This window comes from Podarcis cretensis (assembly GCF_951804945.1).
Source record: "Podarcis cretensis genome assembly, chromosome: 15".
Classification (NCBI taxonomy): domain Eukaryota; kingdom Metazoa; phylum Chordata; class Lepidosauria; order Squamata; family Lacertidae; genus Podarcis; species Podarcis cretensis.
In genome coordinates, this window is record NC_137185.1 from 8,021,948 (window position 1) to 8,036,579 (window position 14,632).

At 43.8% G+C, this 14,632-nt stretch overlaps 1 protein-coding gene across 43 annotated transcripts in view; it reads right to left on the minus strand.

The window, feature by feature from the left end:
• Positions 1-14,632, minus strand: part of MSI2 (musashi RNA binding protein 2) — a 413,369-nt gene that overhangs the window by 185,785 nt on the left and 212,952 nt on the right. For all 43 annotated transcript variants that reach the window (XR_013833509.1, XR_013833510.1, XR_013833511.1 and 40 more), the window contains one exon: positions 78-126. Coding sequence is in view for 40 of the 43 variants with exons in the window: in XM_079955691.1 (XP_079811817.1) it covers positions 78-126 (49 nt within the window). In the remaining 3 variants the exon portion in view is untranslated. The remainder of the gene's footprint in view (positions 1-77; positions 127-14,632) is intronic.

Below are 14,632 nucleotides of genomic sequence, written 5' to 3' on the forward strand. Positions count from 1 at the left end.
ACTCCTCATTTAAACACAAAATATCCAACCAATGTGAAAAAGTAGCATCAGACCTGGGGATTGTTTCCCCAACTTACCTCTATGTCTGTTGGTTGTCTTGTCAAACATAAGCATGGCATCCTCTACCTGCAAGACACAACAAGTTTGGTTTAAAGGTCTTCAAAAAAAGTGCTTAAAGTTATACCAGAAAGCTGCTGATGGTCCCCAAAGCCACTTTTCCTTTGTATGACATCAGAAACATATAAATATTTGCATACACGCATAAAATTGATTACAAAAAGAAAAGAGAGCATTTATAGATGAGGACATAAGAAAGGAGTGCAAAGTATTAAATCTTAATGTAGATAATACCAAATCCATTGTTATTATTAGCATACTTATGCATGGTTTAACTTCAAAAGGGGCAACAGTTGTATCTGCAGTAATTGACTTTTGATAAAAACTTTTGCATATTGTCCTACAAATATATGAATGTGCATTTTCAGTGTTTTATTACACTGGTATCTGAGATTCAAGGCAACAGCAGCAGAGGTGCATCCAAAATAAGTGCATCCCAAGAGGTCCAGCATCACCATGGGTTTTCCCATTGGCCCCAGACAGTTCCTGTATCGTGGGTTATGTTGGATCCAACCTTGTGACAGCTTTATGAGTGGGATCCAAGTAGAGTTCCAATTTTAAAAGAAGGCTACTGCTGAACAGGGGCCTGTATCCAACCTGCTCTGTCTGCTAATGCATGAGCCCTTGCACTTGCAAATGGCAGGCTGCACAAGAAAGGACTCCAACACAACAGGCGTGCTAGCGGAAGCTTGTTGTATAACAGCTGGTGTTGTTGTTGTTGTTGTTGTTGTTGTTGTTGTTGTTGTTGTTACTACACAATAATGTGTAGACACCCAAAAAAAAAGGTAACAGAGGAAAAAGTAGTGCAACAGCTTATTCTTGTTGTACAATACATTGTGCCACAATCTTTGTAATGCTACTTGTGTTTTCCCTTGTGCAACAACATTCTGCCGGCGCAACAAATAAGTGACTTTAACTTAAAGGTTGACATTGGATACAACTCAAGATAGCTCCCTGCCAGCTCACCTCACCAACAGTCCCTACCTTCAGGGGAGCTGCGGGGAAGCAAATAAGTACAACCATTAGGAGCTTACTCCCCCCCCCCAAAAAAAAACCCCGTAATAAAACTGATACCACACACAGTATTGCCCAGCTCAAAAGCCTCTTTGTCCAAAAAAACCCTCCTGAAATTGAAGCCCCCCCCCCTTCTCTGACCCCCTCACCAATCTACCACAGCAGCTGGGGGAACATAAGAGACACACCCACAGACTCAGCTGAAAATATAAAGCCCTGACCTTCCTTGGGGAAAGCCACTGAACCTTAAGAGGTTCCAACAGGGTGTCCAAGGCAGAAACCTGATCAGCCACAAAGGTATTCAAAAGCCCTTTTGAAAAGCCACAGGAGATTGTGGGAAAGGGGGAGCGGGAGGCTACATTTGCATTGGTTCTGGCATTTCCACTTCAGAGAAGAGAAGGGTCTTGACTGACTAAATGTATCCAAGTGTGACAAAAAATGGCTTTCAAGTTCTGTCATTATTTGCATGATTTATTCCACCTACCTTTAATCTGCACAGCCACACCTAGGTTCAACACTCTTTCTGAAAGTACTGCTTTCAGAAAGATAAAACAGTACTCTGAATTATTTTCAACCACATCACTCATTCCCACCATCACCACGTACTGTCCCTGTAGAGTTTTCAGGACGTTTCACTGGCATAATACTGTGCCCTTAAAAGAAATGTCCAAAAGAATTTGTCTGGAAGTGAAGCAAGTCAAAATAATAGTCTTAACCAAATGGAGATTTAATAAGGAATCTGATTTATAAAAAAACAAACAAACCAGGATGGCAATAAATAAAAGCCTCTTGAATGGATGTCATGCTTTATTTAGCTCTGTAGATCAGCAACAACTTTGTTTGATCATCAACAGCGCTTGAAAGGCTCAGAAAGTTGTGAACTATGGGTCTACAAAACATTTTATCATCTGCATTTAAAGGAGATGCAATTCTTAAAAATTATTGGTCGGGTGAGATCCTTTCCTGCCCCTCATTGTGTATAAAGGTACTCTTTGACTCACTGTTGTAAAAGAAAGGATAGTACAGTGGTACCTTGAGTTAAGTACTTAATTTGTTCTGGAGGTCTGTTCTTAACCTGAAACTGTTCTTAACCTGAAGCACCACTTTAGCTAATGGGGCCTCCCGCTATTGTTGCGCTGCTGCTGCACGAATTCTGTTCTTATCCTGAAGCAAAGTTCTTAACCCAAGGTACTATTTTTGGGTTAGCGGAGTCTGTAACCTGAAGCGTATGTAACCTGAGGTACCACTGTATGTAGTATCAGCACCATCCACTAACGAACTGAACCACTCAGGCTGCCTGTACCATTTAATGGTGCTGACAACACCAAGGCTGCAGGTTTGATTCCCGCATGGGACAGCTGCATATTCCTGCATTGCCAAGGGTTAGATTAGATGATCCTCAGGGTCCCTTCCAACTCTACAATTCTATAGTTCTATATAGCTTTATCACCTGCAGCAGGACTCTGCCACTTCATTCTGCTAAAATGGACTGTGTGTTTCGGGAAGGAGGAGCCAGAGTCGGGCAGCCTCATCTCCTGATGGCAGATGGGTTCAGCCCCCTGGCCCCTACCCCGGGTCAGTTTATAGAATCATTAACTGATTTGAACCGGATGGAACTCATCGTGATGGCGAAAAGTTTCGGTGAGTTCCCAGGAGGCAGACACTCTGAAGTCCCTTTGTTCACAGAGTTGCTTTAAGCTACTTTTGTTGCTAGGGTAACAAACAGCAAGGAACTCAGTCGACAAGGGAGCTGCTCTTTGTCTAAGGGGAGAGCACCACACACGGTGACGCAGTCACCTCCGCATTAGCTGTAACCTAGGTGACGGTGCTGCAAGCCAGTTGGTACATGAGTTCCCCCCTCACCAAACTTCAGCCTACCAGAGCAACAGGTTCATAAAAGTATTACACATGCATTTGCAAGAGCAAGTTTGGGTGCAGGGAACTGTCCAATGCCTTCATTACTAACATATTCCTCACTCTCTACTGGAAAATTCATTCATCTAATTTTACTTGATGGACTTATGCCAGAGGTTATTGTTGTTGTTGAATTCAAATTGGTTAACAATGGCAACAATAAAAAGGCTCTCCTCCGCTACCGAACCATAAATTAGATTCCTAATACCTCAGATATTGATTTGTAACTGTATATGCAGGACATCCCAATGTATGGATTGTGGGGTGCAGTAAGCATTTTTTTTTTTAATCCCACCAGACAGTTCATATGGTTCCCCTCTCCAGTTTTATATTCACAACAACCTTGTAAAGTACTGAGAAGTATACGTTTATGGCTGAATAAGGGTCCAAGCCCAGTTCTCTCTGGTTCTAGTGTGACATCGCAACCACTTTACCACACTGTTCCATTAAAACGCTGTCATGCATAACACCATCATGCCTTGACATTCTTGGAAGACTGATACATGAACAATCTTGCCATGGGGAGTGGAATCGGCCCTGCCACCTACTGGCTCCTTTAGAGCTACGACCTGCTTTAGAGGGACAATTTTGATTCTCGTTCTTTCTCTACTGTAACACTTTTATCACTCTGTGGTGAACACTATCCCTTGTATGACTGGGGTGGCGTGGTGCCTGGACTCCCATGGGATGCCCAGTGTGCAGTGCACAGCTATAAAGTGCTCAAATATGCCAGGGTGATGAGATGAAAGTTCGGGCATTCATACTGAGGAGCAAACGGCAGGGTTATGACATTTCTGATTAACTCAGACTGATGACGGTGGGAAAATAAACAAGAATTTTGGATTAGGCTCTGAAAACAGCCCAGTAAAAAGGAAGGGGGGGAAAGGTTTCAGCAGAGACAAAAAGAGACAGACAAAGCTGGGAGTTATAATACTGGGTGGAGCTGGACGAAGTTCTCCCAAGCGCCGCTTTTTGTTTGTACCTATCAGTGGGTGATACCCCTGGATGTTTTAAAGCCAGGATGCCCTTTCAAGCCAAGCCTAGTTGGTTATCCTTTTTGTTGTGCTTCCTAAGGTCAGAACATTTTATCTCTGCCTCAGCCCTTTCTAAGTTTGCCCCACCCCACGTGATTTTTTTTTTTGTAGGGCACCCATTGTCACAGAAGAATAGCCTCTTTCCTCAGCAGCCAAGTGACACAATGGCACTACTCAATACCCCCTGAACAGATAAAGTGCAGCAAGGAAAGAGAAATTCTATAAACGCCTCCACAAAATAAAACATGTAAGTTGACAGGAAAGGGGGGAGTTTAGGGGTCAATATGAATAAGGCTGAGTTCTTAGAAGAGAAAAAAAACTTTTTAAAACACTCACACACAAACACACACACACACACACAGAGAGAGAGAGAGAGAGAGAGAGAGAGAAAGAGAAAGAAAGAATATCATATCATTGCCAGGTAAAGGGGCTGAGAGTTAGAATGCAGTTATTCATTCAGTCAGTCCCATTAATGCCCCTGAAATCTAAGCACACCAGCCTGAAGAGAAACCAGTAGGCATCTGAATATGCAAAAGCTAAAAAGAATAGACTTTCTCACGGGTGTCTGTTCCATCAAGACACAAGCTTCTTGTGCCTTCCCATCAAGGGAGGAAAGAAAAGTCAAGGTACCTTGCATGAAAACCAGAGGTTAAGCAAACTGATCTCTCTCATTCCCCCAGCCATATTGGCCCATGAAGCCCTAATGAAACTGTAGCAAGATTTGGAAGCAGTTTGCAAAATATAGTCCAGGAGTTAATCCCATTTGTCTTGGTTTTGATTCATTACAAGGAGTGTGTAACCAAGAGGAGTGCATGTATGCACGCACGCCTTTAAAGAGAGATGTGAAATAAATGAAGTATCTTTTTTATTTATAGAAGTATTTATATACATTCCTCTTACAAAACATCAATCTTGTCCAGTACCCTGCCTCCCACAACAGCCACCATTTTCCTCCAGGAAGCCCACACAAAAGGACAGGACAAAGGAAAGGACAGCCTCCCCAGTACAGTGGCACCTCTGGTTACAAACGCTTCTGGTTAGGAACGCTTCAGGTTACGAGCTCCGCTAACCCGAAGTAGCTGCTCCTGGTTATGAACTTTGCCCCAGGATGCCAATGGAAATTGCGCACCAGAGTCGTGTGCACAGCGGGAGGCCCTGTTAGTGAAAGCGCGCCCCAGGATAAGAATTGTTTCAGCTTAAGAATGGACCTCCAGAACAAATTAAGTTCATAACCAGAGGTATCACTGTAATGGTATTCAGTGCCATGCTGCCTCTGCCTCTAAACATGGAGTACTGGAGTCAGAACTCAAGTCACTGCAGTTTTCACATTTTCAAAAAGAAACCGGCCATTGCCTTTCTCTCAGTAACCTTTGGTTCAATTGTGTGTGTTTGTCTGTTTTATGAAGGCTGGCCAAACCTAGCGTCTTTTTTACTCCAAGTTAAGGCTGTTACAAACTTCAGGTGTGGAGGAAGATTAAGGTCCACCAAACACATCCCCTCCCCACCTCTTTCTGTCCCGTCCCCCCGCCATAGCCTGATGAAGAGTTTTGGCACTTTCTTTGTGGATCAGCTTCCTTGTGCCTTTTTCGCTTGTTCCAAATAAAGGCACTCTCTTGTTACTCTGTGATTATGTCTCCCAACATGGCTACCTGCAGTTTTTGCCAAGCAAGGAGAAGTCATGGGTGCTCCTCAGGGATGGCCCAGATGTTCTACAGGCAGGTCTTGAGCACTACAAAGAAGCTTTTCCGCTGAACAAAATAAAAGCATTTACCAGTGCAAAATGTTCCTTTGTAAAAGGCAAAGCACAACCACAAAAAAGCAGTTATCCCCACATGGCTCGATATGGCAGCTCGCAAGAACTGATTAATCCAAACTAATTAAGAGCATCAAATATCAGGGCATTACTAAATGCTCTCAAAAGTCTCAGCAGTTCGCAACTGTGGTGAGGGTAGACAGAAAAGTAGCATTTGCTGCAAAATTAAAAACAATAACAAACTTAAAAGTTAATAAATATGTCCCATTTCCTCTCTCTGATCAAACAAATATAATTTACTCTCTGACAAAGTTCAAGTAATGGGCTTTGGTTTATTTAATGTTTACTTCCTAAGGCAGTTTTTAAAAAGGAAGGGGGGGGGTGCTGCACTGTCTTTAATCAGTACTGCTCAGGGAGAAAACAGGGATTTTATACTACTGGTGAATTCCTGCTCTTGAGTAAGTCAAGCAGGGTGTCACTATCCTTTGGGATACCACTTCCATGAGCTACAAGGCAGAGCCCAGTGACTGAATAACTCCTCCTTATGACAGGCCCTTCCACAATTTCTCCTGCCAAGAAGCAGAGCATCAGTCAGGCTCCCTAAAAGCCTGTTAGTCTTGGGTCAAAAGCGATTTGAAAAACAACCCTTTAAAAAAAGTTAAGTTGACATCTTTCAACCCCTCTCCCATGTATTCGGATGGGCCTTTCACTAAACTAGGGAGAGCAATTGTCATTGCAGGAGTTTCCAAAGCACCAGCCCAACTGCTAACAACCTCAATTCCCCACAGGAATTGTCTGGTGGGAAGGATCCTGATTACTTTTATATGCTTATATGACTTATTATGGTTTTTAATGTGTTTCTGGTGTCACTAGAGTGGAAGGATTTTTGCTCTGAAAGGGAGGGTATAAAATACTGTAATAAATAACTATTTGCAATGATATTAATAATGTTTGCCTGGTATAGAGAGAGCTCTTTCAGTTTACTAACTGGGAACCCAAGACTCTCCACAGGAACCCACAGCTAGAGCTGTGATTTAAGCAATTTCCCAGCCCCTGTTTTAATGCTATAAACCAGGCATGGGGAACCTGTGGCTCTCAAGAAGTTGTTGTATTACATCTCCCCTTGCCTGTTAACTACTGGCCATGCTGACAGTGGCTTATAGGAGGGTAACAGGGTCACCATCCCTGCTCTAAAATCTGGCTCACATCAAGCTCCCCAAAACTGCGCACTTTAGAAATCTGGTACCAACTCCGAATCAAGTCCCATGACAGATAATCTTGCTTCTCTAATGCTGCACTATCATCTGCCACTAAACCATATACTTTAAATAAGATGCAAGTAAATGCTGTCTCTCTGGTGTAGTCATTTAAAATGATGCCAATGGCATAAAAGCAGGAGAGCCTAGAGCACTTTGGTGTTTGCTATGTGTCTAAGTACATCAACTGAATTGGAGCAAGCAGACATCACTAGGCCCTTTATGCCCATATCCTGGCCCAGGCAATGCGAGCAGAGAGTTGGGGCGGAGAAATTGTCATTGAGCACCTTCAGCAGGGATGGTTATGGGGGGAAAGGTGGTAGTTTAGTTAATAGACAGAGAGAAAGAGCCGTGATGGGCAATTACTCAAGTAGAGAGACAAGAGCACCATCAGCCACTTATGGCTGGGGAAGAGGGGGAAGCAACAGTTTCTTCTGACAGATGTCATGCAGAAGCAGCATTTGATGTTGGCGCATTGATCTGTGCTTTCCTTGACTAGCAACTGCTGCTCTTAAAACCCCATATTACAACTTGCTGTCACTTGCCACCTCAACAGATGGCTGAATCAGAAAGAACAGTTTCAACTTGATTCTGTAGGCTTTCCCCTCCCTCCAGTTATTTTAGAGCTAATAGACTTATTGCAGGGGATCCGGATGTCTTAAAGATGTGGTAAAACCAGCCCTGCTGTCCCCAAGTCCTGCCTTTGTGGCACCAATTCCCCACCACCACCCCTACATCAATGGATCAAGCAGCTAACTGCATTTTTTATTTTGCAGGTTACATGCAATATTATTCTTTACAGACAGGCCTATAAAGACTTTGTGGAGTGTGTGTATGTGGAAGGGATTTGATGCAAAACAGAAGGAAGCTAAGGTCCAAGTAACCAAAATTATCTTATGAAATATTTATACAAGTGTTTCATTAGTGAATGGCAGCTACCCAATAGACTTGAATTGTCTAGAATCATGGAAAATTAACTTCTTATTAAGTAAATGGTTATAGAATATTGCCTGCACAATTTTCCTTGTGTCTCCATGAACTCTCTTAATCGTGGTGTATCTGTCTCTGCATCTATATGACATCTTTCATTTTAAAAAGACAACCATGGCATTTCTGCAATAAAATAAATCAAAACTGTACTCCAGTTTCTTCTTGGGAACTTTGTTCAACCACTCAAAAATGGAAAGGCATATTCAGCTCAGAGAAGGGAGTGGGACCTATTGAGTTTCCAAAAACCAGTTAGGAAAGGATCAACAATGAGAGATTGTGGAATACAGAGTGGATAGCGACCTGTCCTTGCATGAGTATTATTAACTTGAAGAATCTCTAGACTGACCTTTAATCAACATTACCAGGGTGGTTTACAGGAGCGTGCGCGTGCGCGCGCGCACACACACACACACACACACACACCAGCACCAGATCTCATGAAATAACAATAATAAAATTGACTCTAGACCCACCCTTACAGAACCATCATTTCTAGGTCCTGGAGTGGAAACTATAACTGTAAAGTCAGTATTCAGGTTTGTAGCCCAGGCATGCCCCTGTGCATCTTTGCCCAAGAAGCATCTGCCATTAAGTGTAACATTCACCATTCACTTACACCCCAATTAATGAATGTTGACCGAGGTGATAATTGTACAGATCTATCTTGGGCTCTGTGGAATCAACGAGTTTATTACTACTGAATCAAGGAGCCTGTCAATAAGCTAATCTTTTTGAATACGTACAGAACAGATAGTGACAGCCGTGAAATAAGGCACCGGGAAAGAAAAAACAACACAAAGCAAACTCTCTGCAGCCTCCATTAAAGCTCAGTGCTGAACCATCAGGGTTGCCAGGCTTCATTGCTCTTTGGGCGGGGGACTGGCAAGCAGATGGAGGAATCTGGCTTGGGTGATCAGTGGGGTGAAACTTGTTTACTCTGAAACATGAAGGGGTCCAGGCATGCTGCTACTCTGCAAGAGGACCAAACTGAGCATACGTCTCCTGAACATGGGAAGATGAAGCTTTGCTAGATGAGCAAGGCAGCACTGCTCAGTTTACTTCTGTCTACTTCAGCAGGAAAATCAAAATTAATATCCATATTGAAACAATGAAAGCTTAAGGTAATTGGAAAGAACAGAAATTCAAAGTATTCCCTCTAATCCCAATACCATCTTGCTCAAGGCAGGTCAATGAAATGACTGGAGCTTATGTCCACAGGACCATTTCTCAGAATGGATCCTGGTGACTTGCTGAAGGTATCACCTCAATATGTACACTTCTATGCACAACTGCTGATGATGCATCCTGGAAAGGATGTTACTCATTTCTCATCAAGCTAATTCTGGCCAAAAAGAACGAAAAGAGTCAGAAGAGCTCAGGTGTGGCCTTCCAGATGATGCCCATCTTGGGAACTGCTACACCCAACAGTTTATTTTCAGGCATGAGTGCCTAAAATGAGATGCCCAGAGTAGACAGATCACCACTCGGGGTGACCTGGGGGCAAATAATTGCCCGACTGTTTTGATTTAAACTGACATATCACCTGATCTTGCCCAGAGAAGATGAACAAAGTCCACTTTATAGGACAGATGTTCAGAACTCCCACTCCCAAATAATCTCCTGCAGCGAGAATAAGACATTTTTTGGCACAGCCCAAAATTACAAAGCAGTTTGCAAGTTTATAACATTCAGAAGAGGATGTGCTTTGCAGACTTAAATATGTTTGTTCCTCATGGCAAACAAGTACTCAGCTTGCAGCAGGACACAGTGGGGCAAAGAATATGCATTAGGAGTAGCTGACCGGGCCAGAAAAAAGGTTTCCATTTCACCTGTTCTATGATTCGATATTAATTTCAGCATCACTATAAGGAGCTGTTGAAGATCACTTTTGTTTTGACCACTGCTGATTTGCTTAGCTCAGGATTGTTGTTGTTGTTTGTCTTTTAAAAGCTAAGAAGGGATTTAACAGTGTGACCTCCCTCCCCCAATAGTTTGAAAATTTAGACAAAGTCCAAGAACAAGAATGAGATCAAACAACACAGATATATGCTGCATTTAAAATTTGCCCAACCTCACGTGCGAACTTTCCTGCTCTTTCCGTTCTCTCACTCTGGAACCATACTGGGCACTGCTGGCTTAATTCCTCCGATTATTTATACACATTGCACAACTCATACAATATTTTGCTTTCTGAAGCAGAAAAAAAACTCTTAGCTACTCGTAAACTGTCAGGTGCTATTATTTTAAATACCCAAGTGAAACTCTAAGAGCCAGCAACTCACTCCTGCAGATTTACTATTTCCCCCTGTATAAATTAAACAAGACAATTGCATGTTGCAAAGCCAGATGGGGGCGGCGCTGGGGTGGGTGGGAGGGAGATAACACCCCTTTTTATCAAGCCTTGCAGTTAGATTACAGTGCAGTTGGACAAAAACAAAGTATTTTAACCTGATTACCCACCTCTTTTAAAATCCAATATGAGCTCTCAGGGCATCTTTTCCTTTCCTTCTGGTAATGAAGATAAACCACTGACTATTTACTCAAAATGTCACAAGGCTGAACTGTCTCTACAGTGCTGGCCTTGTGTGCTCTGGCCTCTACAAATAGGCTCCTTTTGTGGGGTGCTGAGCCAACAGCTTGTTAATAATGGGGTTAGGCTGGTCAGGAGTCAGGGCCAAGTCACTAGCCATGTCTCACAACGCCAACTTAAGCCTGGGCACAAACCAAAGCATAATTGCCAGACAGCTGTGTTGAGCCACATTTTTTAAAACCTGCAGTAGTTGACTTCAGCTCCAACTCCTGCCTGCAAAGACCTAAAAAGGTAATATCTGGAGAGGTGTTAGCAAGGGTTGCCTAAAGTGCAGAACTGCTCCATTCAGCAGAACCTCCTGGTAACATCTGAAGAGAGCATTAGGTGCTAGTTAAATTTTAAGAATTTACTGTCACAAAATAGGGAGACCATCACTTGTTTAAATGGCTTTATAAGAGGCTTAGAGAAATTCATGGAGGAGGAAGAGAACTATCAGTAGTTGTTACTCATGATCATTATGTGGCACCTCCATGTTCAGAGCCATACTTTGAATATTGGTTGATGGGGAGCAACAACAGGAGAGGATTATGACCCCCATGCCCTGCTTCTGGGCTTCCCAGGAGGCTTCTTTTGGGCTGTCGAAGAAAGAAAGATACTGGCCTAGATGGATCTCTGGTCTGCAGAATTTATGTTATATTGCTCTAAGACATGTAACAATACTAGTCTGGAATCTTTTCCAAAACTACTCAGATTTCACATTTACTCACTTGCGCAAGAGTTGGCCTTCCCCTTCCCCAGCAGCAATAACAATGCTTTTCTTAGAACATACAAGATGTTGAATTGTTCAATAATAATAATAATAATAATAATAATAATAATTTATTATTTGTACCCCGCCCATCTGGCTGGGTCTCTCCAGCCACTCTGGGCGGCTGCCATAAAAACCAAAAATACACTAAAATATCACAGATTAAAAACTTCCCTGAACAGGGCTGCCTTAAGATGTCTTCTGAATGTCAGGTAGTTATTTATTGCTTTGACATCTGCTGGAAGGGCGTTCCACAGGGCGGGCGCCACTACCGAGAAGGCCCTCTGCCTGGTTCCCTGTAGCTTTGCTTCTCGCAATGAAGGAACCACCAGAAGGCCCTCGGCACTGGACCTCAGCGTCCGGGCAGAACGATGGGGGTGGAGACGCTCCTTCAGGTATACTGGGCCGAGGCCGTTTAGGGCTTTAAAGGTCAACACCAGCACTTTGAATTGTGCTCGGAAACGTACTGGGAGCCAATGTAGGTCTTTCAAGACCGGTGTTATGTGGTCTCGGCGGCCGCCCCCAGTCACCAGTCTAGCTGCCGCATTCTGGATTAGTTGTAGTTTCCGAGTCACCTTCAAAGGTAGCCCCACGTAGAGCGCATTGCAGTAGTCCAAGCGGGAGATAACCAGAGCATGCACCACTCTGCCGAGATAGTCCGCAGGCAGGTGGGGTCTCAGCCTGCGTACCAGGTGGAGTTGGTAGTGGGCATTTTGAGGGAGTCACTGGAGTTCAAGGGCATTTTGAGGGAGTCACTGGTGGGAGCCACTATTCTTTGTCACTCGCCATTTGATTAAGAGGCCAAACAGCAGACCAAAATGTTTTTAATTCACTGCAAGGCAATTCCGCCCCCCCCCCCCCGTCACCTTGCCATGAGATCCCAGGGCTGGACTGTAAGTACCACTTCCATATAGCCAGTGCAGTGCACATATCAAAAACACAGAGCTACAGAGCTTCCTATGGCCTTCCATGTACTGTATGTTAATCAAGTTTGATGCACTTTGCGATCCCAGTCCAAGACAAAATTTAGCATGCTGCAAAAGCCATCAATACACGGGGGAAATCTATCCTTCCATTCACAATGAACAGACTTGTATAGGTATAGAAGAAAAGACACAAGGCCCATTAAAAGAAAGGAATGCCAACCTGTTTTGATAAGGATCAGATTTCCTACTCTGCAGGATGGAATGCATTATATAAACCTGCTACGTTTGCCAACACATTCCTCAAAACAGAGGATGAATCTGGGGGACTGTGATAAAGAAAAAGGAGCAATGTCTTTTGCCTTTCTACTAGGAAAACCAGAGGTGGCCGCGGTCTAGAACTTAGCAGGTAGTGTTTCTTTAGCACCATTTTGGACTCAACAGAGCAGGCCATGGTTCATTTTCTTTTGTGGTGCCTTCTCTCTGTGGAAAGCTTTTGCTGTAAGGTTGCCAAGATAGGTCACTTTTTCTCTCTAGAATGCTGGGGATGGCCTCCAGTACCAAACGCCAAGCAAACTACAGATTGTGGCACCTATTCATAGTGTTGCTATCAGTGCTTCTGCGCCTTATATGATCCAAGTTTGATCCACGTCCACCATCCTGTCCCCCAGAGTGGTCAGTCCTGGAAAGCCCAAAAGCAGGGTGTGTATGCAATGGCCCTCTCCTGATGCTGTTTTCCAGTGACTGGGATTCAGAGACATGCTACTAACATGGAAGCGCCACTTAGCTATCATAGCTCATAGCTGCAGAAAGAGTCATCAAAGCCAGGGGCCATTCATCACTACCTCTTGTAGCAGTAAATTCCATAGGCTGACTGGGTACTATGTGGAAAAAGCATGCCCTTTGTCTTGCCCTGAATCTCCTGCTGATTGTCCCACTGGGTGGTTGACAGTTCTAGTATTATGAGAAGCTGTCTTAATGTTAACATGCATAGGCTGGATTCACCTTTCATTGCAGTTCTCTACAACTAATTCCATATGCTCCATCATGATTCTCAAACAGCAGCCCCACTCAAGGCCCATGTCACACAGCAAACTACTTTTAAAACTGCTCCAATTGCCAGTTGTTCCTGGGATCTGACGGGAGGCACACCATGTCACCAGCCAGGTGCTGCGTTGAAGTCTCGCAGGAAGATCATGGCAAGAAGGAGACCAAGCTGGCTCTGTGGATCAGCTACTTCAGGGCTTGCTCCGTCCCTTTGTATCCTGTCCATTAGACTGTGAGTCTGTGGGAAAGTGGCTGATTTATCTTTAAGTAGTTGTACAGCACGTAAAACATTTTAGATGCTTTGTAAGTGTTAAATACAAATTGAGGGTGAAAGAGGAGAGTGCAAAATATGGTCTGAAGCTCAACATCAAAAAAACGAAGATCATGGCTACTGGTCCCATCACCTCCTGGCAAATAGAAGGGGAAGAAATGGAGGCAGTGAGAGATTTTACTTTCTTGGGCTCCATGATCACTGCAGATGGTGACAGCAGCCACGAAATTAAAAGACGCCTGCTTCTTGGGAGAAGGGCAATGACAGGCCTAGACAGCATCTTGAGAAGTAGAGACATCACCTTGCCAACAAAGGTCCGTATAGTTAAAGCTATGGTTTTCCCAGTAGTGATGTATGGAAGTGAGAGCTGGACCATAAAGAAGGCTGATCGCCGAAGAATTGATGCTTTTGAATTATGGTGCTGGAGGAGACTCTTGAGAGTCCCTTGGACTGCAAGAAGATCAAACCTCTCCATTCTGAAGGAAATCAGCCCTGAGTGCTCACTGGAAGGACAGATTGTGAAGCTGAGACTCCAGTACTTTGGCCACCTCATGAGAAGAGAAGACTCCCTGGAGAAGACCCTGATGTTGGGAAAGATGGAGGGCACAAGGAGAAGGGGGCGACAGAGGACGAGATGGTTGGATAGTGTTTTCGAGGTTACCAGCATGAGTCTGACCAAGCTGCGGGGGGCAGTGGAGGACAGGAGTGCCTGGCGTTCTCTGGTCCATGAGGTCACGAAGAGTCGGACACGACTAAACGACTAAACAACAACAACAACAACAACAAGTGTTAAATAACAATAGCCCAGCACCCTGATTCCAACAGGGACAACCAGCTCACCTGAAAGGAGGTGTTTAATAACAACAAGCTAACTGCCATAAGGCTCATAAACCAAGCATAGGAAGGATCACCACCCAAGTCTGATTCCTAAACAGCTTGCAGCTTCATTATACTAGCTGACTGGAAAAGGAAAAG